This window comes from Suricata suricatta, chromosome 10 (assembly GCF_006229205.1).
Source record: "Suricata suricatta isolate VVHF042 chromosome 10, meerkat_22Aug2017_6uvM2_HiC, whole genome shotgun sequence".
Classification (NCBI taxonomy): Eukaryota; Metazoa; Chordata; class Mammalia; order Carnivora; family Herpestidae; genus Suricata; species Suricata suricatta.
In genome coordinates, this window is record NC_043709.1 from 26,993,702 (window position 1) to 27,009,993 (window position 16,292).

Below are 16,292 nucleotides of genomic sequence, written 5' to 3' on the forward strand. Positions count from 1 at the left end.
TTTGGGTTTTTTTTTTTTAGTGTTTATTTTGCTTTTGAGAGAGAAAGACAGAGTGCAAGTAGAGGAGGGGCAGAGAGAGAGGGAGACACAGAATCTGAAGCAAGTTCCGGGCTCCAAGCTGTCAGCACAGAGATGGACGTGGGGCTCGAAGTCATGGACCATGAGATCACGACCAAGTCAAAGCCGAATGCTTAACTGACTGAGCCACCCAGGTGCCCCAGAATTAATATTTTTAGCCTGCACTGCTATAAAGATGTATACATACCAGGCTGGATCCATCATTATACATTCACTATTATTATATTAACTGTTTTCATCTGATTTTAAGAGACAGAAAATCAAATTGCTTTCATGGGCCACTCTAAGTAAAGTACGCCATAGGGACTATACCTACTGTGCCTAATGAATAAGTTAGTCCTGGCATCGCCTGGGAACTTGGAAACACAAATTCTTGGGTCCCGCCCTAGATTTAATGAACCAGAAAGTCAGCAATGTGTGTTTTGACAAACTCTCCAGGTGATTCCAAACCACATTCAAGTTTGAGAAAAATTGGTCTAGACAGTTCAAAGCCAAATAGGTAGGACCTTGTTCTGTAGAAGCTAAAATTTCTCTTCACCACCTCAAGGTCTCACAGACAAGATAGGCAAATGACCGCCAGTATCTCGGGTCTGTTTTTAGAGGTCAGAAACGGCAATCATTCTTTTGATTATTTGTTAAATTTGGCTTTAACACGGAAGATATTTAAAGCTTTGGAAAACAGTATCAATCACACAATGGATCCAACCACTCAGATTTTAAATAGTCTTGGACTAGTGAATTATCTTGGGAAAGAAGTCATACATTCTAGTTACAGTCTACATATATCTGTATAATGTTTATATGTGTTTTTGAAAAGCACTGCACTAGGCAAAGCCCCACAATAAAAACCACAGGCCTTATGAAACTGGTGTGTCAGTGATACATTAAAAAGAGAGAGACAGAAACCTAATAAAAACAGAAATAAAGCTTTCCCCATCTTAAATGATTAATAAATGCGCATATACTACAATAATCATGATGTTTTATTTCAAAAGGGACCTGAAGTTCACTGGTGTGTGTGAAGTTCATTGTGAGTTAGTGTGAAATGATGGAGTAATCTGAAACGTGACAAAACATTAGGTGCGCATGAACGTTGCTCATGACTCATGTGGGGAAATAACACAGCTGGTGGATGTTTGAGGTGTGTGCAGGGTGCGTTTTGTGCACTCATATGCAGCTTGGTTCATCTGGGTGCAGTTTTCTGCATTCACGTACTATTTCTCTCTTGTGAAATTGTGCGTAAGCAAATGCAAAATTTGCATTATGCTCAAATTGTTCCCTAATGGGAAGCATTATACAAACAAGCATTATCTCTGAGCTGACTCTCTTTATGTGCGTGTGTGTATAATGTTATAGTTGCATATATAAATTCCAGAACTAAGTGTTATTCCTACCCTTGAAAGCTGATCTTTGTATATCCTGTGAGCTCAATTTTCTTGTTTTATATAGAACATTAAGCATAAATGGACAAGTAAGAGACTGTGGGGGGGGTGTATTTGTGTTAATGTACAATAAGCCCTCTGAGGAGACAGAGTACACTTCTCTGTCAATCCAAAACATTCCAGTTGTGAGTTTGATGGATATCTGTATCTGTTAATGCTAAGGAGTGACTGGCAATTAGGTTAGGTTTTTTTCTTACTCTTTCACACTGGAAACAAATCAAGGAAGAAATCACATTTTTATTTAAGATTTAAAACGGAGACATAAGCTTGCTGACACACAAAAATAATTGTTCCTGGGTTCTCCCAGGGTGATACCAGTCATGGCAGCTTTCATCTCTGCCCCAGCAGGTTGTTTTAAGGAATTGAATACTGTCAGTTCTTGCTTTCTGTGGTTCTAACAGGCACGGATTTCAGTTACCAAGGTTTGGTGAAATAACTGCAGTCCCCCAACAACACAGCTCAAATTTCACTGATCATGGCACTCAGCAATCGCACAGAATCCAAACTTGGCTGCTGACTCTTCTGTCTGCAAATCGCTCCGTCAGTAACAGATTTGCTTCATGATCGGGGACTAATCACATCACTTCTTTTCAAGTTTATCACTTTTTGGGACACCGCGCATCTGTTCCTCAGTTCTTGGTAAAACACGCCGCTGTGCTGTCTCCTTGTCTCCCACTGGCACACTCGTGTGGCACTTTGAAAATCATATCATTGAATGTGGCTAATAAGAGTGAAAAAGCAGCAAAGACACCAAAGGGGAAGCCTTGGAAGTGAACCTTGACCTTGATGTAAACAGATCTGTAGAAGAAATCGGAAGGGAGACTCTAGATGTGCAGGTAGCACTTAGTGGAGCTGACTTCTCACAAATGAGGCAGGTGGTTGGACAAAAAGAATGAGGATGCTCCAGAGGAAGAGACAGCGGCAAAAAAAATTTACAGTGAAGGAACTATTCGAGGTGTTTCACGACATGGAAAGTTGAAAGGTGAAAGAGAGAATGCCGGAGGAAACCAGTGAGAAAGGTGGACAATGGGGGGAGGGGGGCATAGAAAATGATGGTTGCTCCACACTATGAGAAAAAGACAAGAACTATTCAAACTAGTCTTGATTAAGTTGTTTTGACCAAGAAATAAAACATTTTACTTTTCAAGTTTCCTAAATAATTGTCTCTTTTACTACTTTAAAATTTTTCCTTGTATATTTATAACAAACAATAACATATATGGTAATGTTGGAGCCCTTGGGTGGCTCAGTCGGTTCAGCATCTGACTCTTGACTTTAGCTCAGGTCATGATCTCAAAGTTCATGAGTTCAAGCCCCACCTTAGGGCCCTCACTGATAGTGCAGAGCCTGCTTGGGATTCTCTCTCTCTCCCTCTCTCACTGCCCTCCCCCCTCCTCTATCTCAAAATAAATAAATAAATTTTAAAAAACCAGTTATGTTAATGTTTTGACAGAAGATTTTACAGATTAGAACAATCAGAATTTTCCCATTGATTATTAAGATAGTTTTACACATTCCAGCTTGCATCGTTATTCATACGTTTTTGCACTACTCAAACCAAGGAGTACCTATATGACCCATGGGAAACATGGAGGTATGTCTAGACTATCAACAGTAATAATAAATGAGCTAAGAAGATATTAACTTTTCTAAGCAAATTAGGATAATTTGGGGTTGCCTATTTGCCAAAAATTCATCAAAAATCACTGGTCTCCTTTCTGTATAATTATTCGTTTCAACACTGTCTGAGATACCTTAACATGAACTCTGACCTCATTTGAGCTCCTCTAAAGCAATCAATCATTTTGGTGAAACAGAACAGGACAAAGCAGGGGCTCGAGGAAAGCTGTTCAGTAACTGAAAAGAATTCTGTCCCATAACTGCATGAAGTCTTGGGGCCACGAGCATTGAAGTTCATTGAACTTCTTAGTTAAAAATATTTTTTTATTTAAGTGCTAAAATTTATTTTGAGAGAGAGCGCGTGCACACCCGCACATGCACAAGTGGGGGAGGGGCAGAGAGAAGGTGAGACAGAATCCCAAGCAGGCTCCACACCGTCCGTGCAGAAACCAATGTGGGGTTCCAAGTCACAAACCCGAGATCATGCCCTGAGCAGAGATCAAGAGTTGGATGCTTAACTGACTGTGCCACCTAGGCACACCTTCAGTTAAAAACATTTAGTTCAAATAAATATTTTGGAAACACGGTGTTGTACAATTCGCACACAGTGCTTGCCTCCTGTGAAGAATTATGGCCCATGTAAACAAGGTAGACATTTTTAACGTCTGCTTAGCAAGAAGAGACTATATCATAATTATAGAAAGGAGAAAGAATTAAGCAAAATTAAGAGTTTTGGAATAATAATTCTTTGTAGGTGTTTTTTAAGCTGCTATTAATCTACGTTGAGCTGAGCTTGTTCAAAGAAAAGAACCACCAATTAGTGCTTTAAGCATTACCTTTTAAACAATTACCTCGTGTGTGTGTGTGTGTGTGTGTGTGTGTGTGTGTGTAATTTAGAGATCTAGCTGTTCCCTTTGATCAAATGATCAGCCTCATCTTTAACCAGTTGTGTAAGAAGGATTTTTAAATCAGATTTACACACAACTTCCATCCTCTGTATTTTGCACTGAAGCCTAGGTACTGGCTTGACTTGGAAATCAAGTTCAATTGGAAAATAATAAACCTTCCGAGCACAAGCTTTATTCCTCCCATTTACTGTTAGTATGTGATTCACCAAGTGTGTTGACTATATTAAGATTGTGAGAATTTCTCTTTTTTTAATATTGTTTACTGTAAGTAAATATATACTCTATGACTGTGCCTACATTTACACAACAAATAAAAAATCTGGAGAAAACCAAACTATTTCATTAATAAATCAGGTGTTTACTTTGTACAAAACTCTTTCCCTATCTTTCCCTCTTACAAAATGACAGCAATTTTTACTGAAATGATTGAAATACTGTGTTTTGACATTGTGGAGACAGACATCCCTTCAGTCAACATTAGGCCAAATGTTTGAAGGAACCTAACTGTCAGAAAAATTGTTCAAAGGTTTCTAACCACGTTTTTATAGTATGAATGATTGATTGAAATTTGTTGGGATTCCAGAAAAACTAAAACCATCTCAATGAGAGCAAAGCATGATTTGAATATTTATAAGGTAATTGGCAATTCCAGCAATATGTTTACTTTAGCTGAAGCAATTAAATATAAAATAACAAAAATAGAGAATTGTACACAAGAGTGTGGAAAGAATGGGTTGAGGAAAAATAGAAGTGGAGTATATTAAATCACACTGCTGTTTGTTTATGTTTCTGTAATATCTTCATCAGAGACGATTAACATAGGATTTTCAGAATGTTCCATGTGTAAATTACACTTGTATGGTATTTTTATATTTTCCGTATTCAGAAATCTAACTCTGATTTTGAAGAAACAGAAGGAAATTGTGACAGTAAGTATGTAAAGCAGCCTACTTAGGCTGGATCCTCTCAGGAAATATTAGATGCTAATGCTTATCATAAGCCTGCCTGTCCTGTGTGGGGCCATTTTGATACCAATGGGAATGTTTAGTGGCAAACCATAATGTGCACATTACAATTGAGCAAGCCAAGCGGCTGCTTCCTCTGAGTTGTCAGACGTAGAACACTGTTCTGTGAGGGACAGAAAGGGAACGGCATTCCCTTAAGTATCTACAATGTGCCAAATACTCTGCCACTTACAGGATATATGTCGTTTTATTTAAGATCTTCACACCAACCTTATGCAATATGTCCATAATGTTCACTTTATAAATGAAGAAACAAAGACTGAAAGCGGTTATATGATAAATAAGTCTCCTAAACAGAAAATTGAAGGAAAAAAAAACCAAGTTACATAAGATATCCAGAGGATAATATAATTTATGCACTTTTAAAAAATGCTTTTCTGATGCATATTTATTTTGAGAGAGAGAGAAAGAGAGACAGAGGACGAACAGGGGAGGGGCAGAGAAAGGAACAGAGAGAGAATTCCAAGCAGGCTTCACGCTGCCAGCTCAGAGCCCAACACGGGGTTCAAACTCAGGAACTTTGAGATCATGACCTGAGCTGAAACCAAGAGCCAGATGCTCAATTGACTAGGCCACCCAGACACCCCTATCATTTATGTACTTTTTTCACAATAAGCCTATTCAGAAAGCAATGCCAAACAACAGTACATATTGCTTAGACATAAATACATATATAGTGAATGTTAAGGATGTGGGCAGGAATGACAAATATCAAACTGAAAATGATTTTCTCTTGTTGGAGAAAAATGGGGTGGTACAGCGTGCAGAGAAGGGCTACCGCTCCACTTCTACGTTTGATTTGTAAGCTGGGACTTGAGCATATGGGTAATCATGACGTCATTCCCTACACATCTTTGTTTGGCTGAAGTATTTTATAAGGATTTAAAAAGTAAAAGAGAAGTTCAGCCATCAGTGGAAAGCCACGCAGCTATGAAAGAGAAGGCAGGGCTGGGTCCCACCCCGGGTCTGCTGGTACTAGAGGCTGTCTCCTTCAGACTTCGCACCAGCTGGACAGGGCAGAAGCGGTCTTGGAGAAACACTCTGTGGCTGGTAACGAACCAGCTGATCGGAAATCTCCCTAGGACTATGCGTCATTGCATAACGTAGGGTAGAGAGGACAACAGCTAGGGGCCCTGTGTGTAATGGAAGGAAGGAGCCCATGCCACTTGGAAGAAGAACAAAAGAAGTTCACTGAATCCCTTTTCCTGCTTCTGCTGCTACATTCAGTCTCCCCCAGACAATGGAACAAGATGTTATGTAAAAAACAGCTAGCTTATTAACCACTTCAGTATAGTCATGAAGCTAAGCAAATAAGCTGTAAAATTCTATTATCATCATTATTCCTCTTAGGGATAACGTCTAGAAATAACAGGATGCTGGCTGCAAAATTAATTTGTGGCACGCTCTTAAAGCGCTGCTGTATTGAAGTTCTTAAAATTGACTTCACAGAATGTTCCCCTTCTCCCCATTCCCCCCTCCTAACCACAGAGATCTATCATTGGAATTGAGCCTGGGAAACATATATCTTTACATATGTTACTGTATACTCTAGATTTATTATCTCTGACTCAACTGATCATTATATTCTTAGCATCTAGCAGAGATCCTGGCATGTGGTAGGCAGTCAATAAATATTTGTTGAATGGAATATGTGAAATATTATCTGTTTGCATTATTTTTTATGGGAGGCAGTGGAGTATAGTGATTAAGTCTTAGCAAGGAGTCAGTGGTTGGGAAGAAGGCCAGTGGAGCCATTATATCCATCTAGAAACCTTGTTTATCACTAACGATACTTTGGGCAAACTACTCAACCCCTATAAGGCTCATTTTCAGCTTCATAAAAGTTTGGATTATATTAATGCCTCTCATTTAAGGTGTTTCGAGAATTAAATGAGATAATACTTCTACAGTGCTTATAATAGTGTTAGGTACATAGTAAGTGCTCAGTAAATGTTAGCTATTATTGAGATCATTTTTGGTTTCCACTGTTTAGACTCTGTTTTTATGTGAGAGCTATACAGTGTTTGTCTCATTGCTTTCTGAATAGGCTCATTTAGAAATAAAAACACTGTAAGGAGCTTCCCATCTCTTTTTTTTCCTTATCAAAATTTCTCTTCCTTAACAGCAAATCACCATTCACCCACTATTGCAGAAGAAAAATGACTTTAATCTCAAAGGCAACATTAAAAATAGGGCAAAAGAAAACAAATCAATAAAGGCAAAGGTCATGAAAACAGATGATTTGAACATACAGCAATACTCCTGAGCACTGGGCTATATACACAGATTTAAAAAGAAATACACAAATACACAGGACATCTGGAAGAGAAATTACATGATTTGGATACCAATATCCAAACAAGTTTGCATGTCAAACTTTTTAAAGAAGCCACATAGCCAAAAACTATGTCCAAAGATTTCACTTTCCAATAATGTGATTTCCTTTCCTTAGAAGCCAGATTGAATCCTCCCATGTATAAATGCAACCACACACACACACACACACACACACACACACACATACACATACACACCATGCTCTGAATTACTTAAATTCTCTACCATGAAAAATGTAAATGTTGCTTTAAGAAAAAAATAATGAGATAGCAAGGCTAAGGCTTGGGTAAGCACGGTATTTCTTATTGTTCCTGCTCATCATCAGACACGGCCAGTGTATCATTAAAAATAGTTGTTTTAATCATCTTTGGGATTTTTAAAATAACTGTTTTATGTACAAGAAGAACCTATGGAAATTGATCACTTAGGGCAGTAGCTTCGACTCATCTTTTACAATGTGAATGCATCTCACTGCAACCCAAGTGTTCTATTTCATTTCCTAAATGTTAGTTGTGACTCATAAATGCATTTTCACAATCCACTAATGGGTCACGACCCGCTGTTTGGAAAACATTGCCTTAGGATGCTCTATTCAAACTGTCTCACTGGAGTGGCAGGGAAATGGGAACGTTTTGGGGGATTGGAGGGGAAGGTTGCAAGAAGGACTATGAGAGCCTTGCGCGAGTGTGAAATTTCTTTGAAGTTCCTTTATTTCACCTTTAAGATTTATTTCACTTTGGCAGGAGATATCAAACAAGACCATTCGTTTTCTATAAAAGGTTTTAAATCTCCCAGTATAATAAAACAGAAGCTCCAGGGCCACGTGGTGGGTTACCCCGGGGCTGCCTCCCTTGCTAAGGATATGCACGTTGCAGTCTGCAAAGCAAGCTGTCTTGGGTGATAAATTTACCCCCAGATAGTATATGAATTTACCAATGGCTTGGGGCCTTTTGACTGTCCGACCATCATTCAGCACCGGTCACGCGGATGAGCTCACCGAGAGGACGAGGAAGCTTGCCTTTAGTCAACAGACGCATGTCGGAGTGTGGCCCTTCACCCTGCCGGCACTTGTAGGCCTGATGGCTTGGAAGGTGAGAGCCTAACTCCATGACTCGGACCTCATTAGCCCACCGCACATGCACGGAACCTCCAGGCAGCCACGGGGACCGGAAGGGCACCGGCGGTGCCAACGAGGTCACCCTGCAGTGGGCTCCGCGGAGTCGCTCATGATAAGCCAGATGATGCATGTGGAGCCGGGGAATCAATCACTTTGAAGGGAGGAACGTGTTCATTCTTCTTTTTCCAAGGAATGGGCTTCCCAGCGATTTGACATCATCCCTCCCCTGAATCGGCCATCCCCAAGCTCACTGTGCGACGGAAGGAAAATGAAGACAAGAAGTCAATAAACCAAGGGAGGGAGAGCCTGTGGCATTTTTTTTTTTTTTTTGGAAAGCACTTCCTTTCCTTACTTGGTATCAAAGGATTCTAGTAGCTGTTTGGGAGCCACAGATGATATGAAATGACGCAGATACTACGTTTCCTCAAAAAGAAGCTCACAGAAAGCTCAATCTTTTCCTTTGTGAATGACACCCAGAAACAATCGGTTTTAGACATATGCATAAATTACAAAGAAAAAAAAACCTCAACAGAAACCCAAGAAAGATCCCTTTGATTAAACTATACCCATAGATGCAGCTATAGATACATATAAGCAATGAGGCTAAAGCCAAAAAAGTTTCATAAACTCAACGTGGAAAATGGCTGCAATAAACCACTTAAATGTGACTATAAACTTGAATCTTCTTTCTCCCCTCTTTTTTCTTCTACTCTGCTGACTATTATTCCCAGCCATAAACCAGGTTCTGCAACAAAGGTAGATTTCAGCAGAATGCCTTATTGTAGTAATAAAAAGGACCCCGCAATTTGAAGGGCCAAGCCTCTTCTGTTTAAAAGTACAAAGGGGTTTATTTTTTCATCATTAAAAGGATAAAGTACATGTGTGGAAATCTGGACTTTCCGAACTTGAACACTCTGTTTCTCTAACTGAAGACATAGTAATGAATTCCAAGTTGAAGAAATTATTTCAGGCAGAAGTAGCCACTATAGTAATATTTAATTACCCTCAAGTAAAAAAAAAAAAAAGGCTGGCTGTAGAATTTGAACATGAAGTTATAAAATATAGGGAGGGACATGAATCTTCTTGCCTTCTGGGACATTTCTGTCTGCCAGACATGTTGAAATCCTGGATTCAAAATGTATAATCAAAAATGTTTCATCTGAGAGTATTTTTTTAATATATAAAATTAAAAAGTCAAATCAGATAGCAAAACTTTCTGGTTAAAAGATTAAAAAGATGATTGGACGGCATCTAAGTATGCTGTTGGATGATTTATGAAATATAGTTAGATGACATAAGAATACTGATGCTTATAACGCTCAGGCTTAGTTTTTTTCAGGCAGCGTGTGCACAGGTATGGAGAGGAAAAGGTTAATCTACCTGCCTTTCATCACAACTCCCTTGCTAGACAGAGCCTCCCCTCTGACCAGAAAGCCCGACAACCATCCAGCCATCTGTAAAGATTGTTAATACCTTAGAAAGTAAGGGGAGCCTCTGAGCAACCTGGGTGGCTCAGTTGGTTAAGCCTTGACTCTTGATTTTGGCTCGAGTCATGATCTCGTGGTTGTTGGATCAAGCCCCGCTTCAGGCTCCACACTCCATGTGCTTTCAAATTCTCTCTCTCTCCCTCTGCCCTGCTCATACTCTTTCCCTCTCTCTAAAATAAAAGTAAAGAAAAAAAGAAGAAAAAAGAAGTAAGGGAAGCCTGTACGGATTACTGGTGTGGTGTAGTCAGATTGCAAGCAGATTTTCAGAGACATTAGCATGTTCTTGAAATCAACGTGCTGCTTTTTAAGAAGGTATGTACTTTTTACTTTCATATAGTGTTTTCTAATATATTCACTTTTCAATCTCCACACAATTAAATGAAGCCAAGGAATAGCATTCCTATATTTTAAATGAAGAGATTGAGATGCTGGATTGCATTGTCTTCCCGGCAAGCTGATATCCTCTGGTATAAATTTTCAGAGCGCCCTAAGCGTTTCCTTTATGGTGTTTACCACAGTCGTAATCACTAATGTTTGTCTCGCTACCAGGGCAGTGAACTTCCTGAAAACAGGGGTCCTGGTTCCCCGTGGTTATCACTAAATATCCAGCACCTAGCACAATGTCTAAGACAGAGGGCGTGCTCCAAAAATATTTCACAATTGAATAAATATATGCATAATATTTCTTTAAGTCTCACAGAAAATAATGGACAGAACCAAGATTGAACCTCTGTCTTCTACCAGAAATTCTTTGTTCCTTCCGCTGGATCCTGTAAGGGCAAATATGTGTCTTCCTACCAGCCTTTCAAGGTTTGGAAGCTGGAGCTCAGGATAAGTAAATGGAAGCCAGATTACACAGGAGGCTACAAGTAAAGAGGATATCCTCGCAGAAAGTCTCTGGAAATCTCAGATCATCCTTGAAGGGTTTTGGCCCCTGGGTCTGGAGCCTACCCTTCTCTGCTCAGGCGAGGCATTTACACCCTGGACAACATTTTTTCCCCTCACCGGCAGTGCGTGAAAATAAGTATTTGAATTTGTCTCCTGTGTCCTGAGCATGACCTGATTCAGAAACATGTTTGTATTTCTCAGATTCGCGGTGTTCTGAGCCATCCCAGCCAGAGCCGGCTTCACCCGCAGGACAAGATGAGCTGCTGTCCCGGGGGTGCGGGATCAGCGGCCTGGCTTCCTTCTGTCCCTGGGAGCGGAGCTTAACGGAGGCTGCGGATTCCAGCCGCCACAGCCAGAATCCATCCCAGGGAAAACTGAACTGAATTGACTGTCCTGCTGCCTTGTTTTGGCAAAGGCAACTCAATTTGGGGGTCAGTCGCGTTTAAGTGAATGAGCCAGCAGACAGGATGACGGCTGCCTCCTCTCTCAGGTCTTCCTCGACCCCAGCCTGCCCTCGTCACCACCTCTTCATCTCAGTGCCTCTGGGATTCAAGGTCAGGGCCCCAGCCTGGAGCCTAACTGTCTGTTGTGTCTCCCTGCTGTTGTTGCGGCTCTTCCCAGTCATGTTAAGATCCTGTGCCTTGTGTGCCTTGTACTTCTTTATCTCCCACGGAAAGGATACTGAACGTGCAATAGGGCCGTAATCACATCTTGATTATTCTTCAGGCAGAAGACTGTATCTCAAAAGCTTAAGGGGAAAAGAGGCATATTTAAGGGACACCTGGGTGGGTCAGTCGGTTAAGCCTCAGACTTCAGCTCAGTTCATGATCTTGTGTTCGAGCCCCACATCCGGCTCCGTGCTGACAGCTCAGAGCCTGGAGTCTGCTTCGGATTCTGTCTCTCCATCTCTCTCTGCTCCTGCCCTGCTCACTCTCTGTCTCTCTCTCAAAAATAAGTAAACATTAAAAAATTTTTTTATAATTTTTTTAATGTTTTATTTATTTTTGATACAGAGAGAGACAGAGCATGAGAGGGAGAGGTGCAGAGAGAGAAGGAGACAGAACTGGAAGCAGGCTCCAGGCTCTGAGCTAGCTGTCAGCACAGAGCCCGACGCGGGGCTCGAACCCACGAACGTGAGATCTGACCTGAGCCGAAGCTGGAGGCTCAACTGACTGAGCCACCCAGGCGCCCCCAAAAAAATTTTTTTTGAGGCACATGTAAGAGCCTCAGCCCAAGATTTACTCTGTGAGGATTCAAATCCCATCGTCCCCCTTAGAGCACTACACCTTTACACCAAGCTTGTTGACTCATTTAATTGTTTCATTTGCAAAAGCAATAATCATGATAATATCTGGCTTAGAATGTTGTTATGAGGATGAAACAAAACACACTATGCAAAGCATAGCACTTGAAATTTATTTAAGAGTTTAATTGATGCTAGATGTTTATTATTTTATTATTCTTGCCATAATGTAAATCATTTTACATTGTTATTATACAGTTAAATTGCTATTGTTTAAATCACTGTTGTTATTATTTATCAATAATTATATTGTCATTGTTACATTCCGTGTGGCTCTGTGGCAGAGCGCACAGATTCTAGAACCAAGCTGCCTGAGTGTTTCTGCTACATTAGGCAGTTACTCAGCTGTTCCTTTCCTTACATTCCTATCTGAAAAATGGGGATAATAATAGTACCTATCTCACGGAGGTGTGAGAGTTACAGCAGTCTACATCATAGCACTAAGCCCAGTGCTGTCACATGACAGGCACTATATATGTGGGAGCTGGGACTCTTGCCACCACACTGTCATAGCTGTTGTTCCTAGTATTCCTCCTTCCCCGCCACCCCCCCAACACCTCTACTTCTGTTAAAGTGAATTTCTCAACTCTTCTCAAAACACTTTGGTTCAACTTGGTCTAGGCCAGACCTAACTCTTAAGTGAAAATATCCTTTAAAAAGATTTTTTTTAAGTTTATTTATTTTGAGAGTGACAGAGACAGTCTGAGTGGGGGAGGGGCAGAGAGGGGAAGACCAAGAATCCCAAACAGGCAGCCCCTTCAATGAGAAATATGCTTAAATGAGCAATATTTTTCAAACTGTCTTTGAATATTTAGTTTCTGGCCCCCAGGGGGCCAGGCAGAACTTTCTGTGTTGCTTTGTAAATTCCAAGAGCAGCAGAGCGGGGGTGAGCAGAGCCAACAAGCACACTCATTCCAAGATGGGAAGTGAACACTCTCTGGATTCTAACTCATCTCTTAATCCACAGGAGTGCTACCAGGGCAGCCTCGCTGGGAGTTACCTTCGGGCTCTGACTTCCTTCCTAAGACTGGGCAGAGAGAGCTGTCCTTGCCGGGCACCCTGACCCCATATATTCTCACCGAATCACAGGACACAAATGGAGCATGGGGCACCTCAGCGGGAGGACTTGGGAGGCACTGATCTCAACCAGGAGAGGGGCCTGGGTTGGAATCCCGACTCCCCGCATGATCACCCCTTGAATCTTCGGTGAATCCCTTAACTTCTCTGAGAATCAATTTTCCGATCTATAGAATGATTAATATGCTCTTCCTGGAATTTATCGCACAGATTTGATTAGTTAATGAAACTATTTGAAAACTCATTGCAAGATGTCTGGCCCTCAATAACCTTAGTTGAATTTGAAACTAACTTTAAATCTTTGGGAGCCCACCTCCAGAACACTCCTCATTTGACCTTCGGTAACACCCCATATGTAGACACAAACAAGCCCTTATCTGTGCCAGTGTGGATTTGGATATATATATGCATTTTCTTTCTGTTTAATCTCTTCTTCTTCTATCTGTGGGGGACACTACCGCTAAATGTATAGCTTCTTCTAGCCCCGCTGTGCACTTCTCTATTTTCAGCCGAGACTTCTATGTGTCCTCATTCTGCCCTCACCTCTCGCCAGCCCTCTCATTGTTCCTTCTTATTTTGGATAAGAAGTCAGGTAAACTTGGCGTGTCTTGGTAGCTCAGATGGTTAAGTTTTTGACTCTTGATTTCAGCTCACATCATGAGAGCAAGCCCCCCATTGGGCTCTGCACTGAGTGTGGGGCCTGTGTAAGATTTCCTCTCTTCCCCTGCCCTTCCTCCAACTCATGCTCTCTCTCTTTCTCTATAAATAAAATTTTTATTTTTTTTTCCATAATATTTTATTGTCAAATTGTTTTCCATACAACACCCAGTGCTCTTCCCCTTAAGTGCCCTCCACCATCACCACCACCTCTTTTCCCCCCTCCCCCTTCCCCTTCAACCCTCAGTTCATTCTCAGCATTCAATAGTCTCTCAAGTTTTGCATCCCTCTCTCTCCCCAACTCTCTCTCTCCTCCTTTCCCCCTGGTTCTCCATTAGGTCTCTCTTGTTTTCCTGCTAGACCTATGAGTGCAAACATATGGTTTCTGTCCTTCTCTACCTGGCTTACTTCACTCAGCATGACACCCTCAAGGTCCATCCACTTTCCTACATATAAATAAAATTTTAAAAAGTAAAAAATTAAAAACATAAAACAAAATAAAAAGAAGTAGGATAAGTTTATCTCATTGTAAACAAACTCGGTTACCTAGGCACCAACGAAATGAAAAAGTAAAACACACCATTGCTGCCTACTGCACCTGTCTAAGCCATTTCTTTAATGTTTACTTATCTATTTTGAGAGAAACAGATAGACTGCGAGCAGGGGAGGAGCAGAGAAAGAGAGAAAGAGAATCCCAAGCTGCCAGCATAGAACCCAATGTGGGGCTCAAACCCACAAACCATGAGATCATGACCTGAGCCAAAATCAAGAGCCAGATGCTTAACTGAACCACCTAGGAGCCCCTGTCTAAGCCTTTTTTGTTCCCTTCAATGCCTGATCTCACAATGCTCAGTCTTGGCACATCTTTACCTCTCTTAGGCTGCTGTGTGATATATAATTATTTCTGTGTAATTTTCCACAAACATATTTTAGTGTCGCAAAAGAGAAAAATATTTTTTTCTGACCCATATAACTGTACTTTAAAATCATTATACCAATACTTCTATGAATTTTTTTTGTTAAAAAGCCTGTGATAAATAGTTGACAGTTGGGGCTCCTGGGTGGCCCAGTTGGTTAAGCAGTGGACTTCAGCTCAGGTCATAATCTTGCAGTTTGTGAGTTCAAGTCCCACATCAGGCTCTGTGCTGACAGCTCAGAGCTTGGAGCCTGCTTTAGATTCTGTGTCTCCTTCTCTCTCTGCCCCTCTCCTGCTCATGCCCTGTCTCTGTCTCTCAAAAATAAATAAAACATTAAAATTTTAAAAAATAGTTAACAATTACAATTAAGTCTATGAAAACTTAGTGTGCAGGTAAAAGATTAAAGAGCAAGAAGTCTTTGGCATTATTCATGGATTCTCCTTGGTTAGGATTTAGAATAGGAATGGAATTTTTCCCCGTATGAAAGCCCATACTTCCCTCTCTTACCCATGGAAATAGTGGCTTCCTTTAGCTAGGTAACTAACTTTAGAAAAAGATGAAAAGGGATGTTTCAAAGTGTATAGTGTAATATCATCCAATGACATGTGAGTGTCACCATTTAAGATAGAATTTAATGTTGAATAATGTATTATTCCACCTCCTGGAGATGGTTATAAGATTTTTGATGTTCCACAAAACTGAAATTATAGTTCCCAATAACCTGAGATACCGCTTTCATGGCATTACTAATAGTAAGGTTTGGTTTGGTGGAAATTTTTTCATGCATGTCTTACTCTTTGATTTCAACTTTTCTTATAAAGGAATCTCCCCGGCTCTCTTTTCTTACATGTGGAAAAAAATCTGTGTTGTTAGTTAATATGTACCAAAAGTGTTCTGGGTCCTGAGTAGGCAAGTCTGATGCATGGCTTTCTCTAAGATGATCTCTAGCATTATAGATGCTGAAAATTATGTCAAGCCTGGTCCGGCATCTGGCATAACTGGTATCTCTCCACTGCGGGAACCCTGTTGGTATTGCTCCTGGAGCTGTCTTTTAAAATCAAAGATCATGTCTCCGTGTCACTTAAAATCCTTTATTAGCAGCAGCAGTGCAGAGCGCATATCCATCATCATGCCACCTGCAACCCGTGTAAGCACCTGCGGACACATCTTTACCTTTCCAATTTCTTCCTTCCTCACTTCTACTTCAGATGTGACGTTCCAGTCTAACTGGATATGTGTGATTCTCTGAATGAGCCAAGTCCTGTGGTTTCCAGGTCTTTTCACCATGGTCCTCGAATATTCCCCCTTGATCATATATCCACCGCCACCCACCTCTTTCTGATCAGTACTTGACTGTCATTCAATTAAGTAACAGTTTCTATCTTTAAGAGAAAGCACCTCTTCTCTGAATCCTTTTTTGATTCTTCAGTCCTTGA

General features: G+C 40.8%; 1 protein-coding gene across 1 annotated transcript in view; it reads left to right on the top strand.

The window, feature by feature from the left end:
* The first annotated feature begins 11,369 nt into the window (after window positions 1–11,369).
* Window positions 11,370–16,292, top strand: part of BTG1 (BTG anti-proliferation factor 1) — a 63,942-nt gene continuing 59,019 nt past the window's right edge. The window contains exon 1 of the mRNA XM_029955446.1: window positions 11,370–11,456. Within this exon, the coding sequence (XP_029811306.1) occupies window positions 11,370–11,456 (87 nt within the window). The remainder of the gene's footprint in view (window positions 11,457–16,292) is intronic.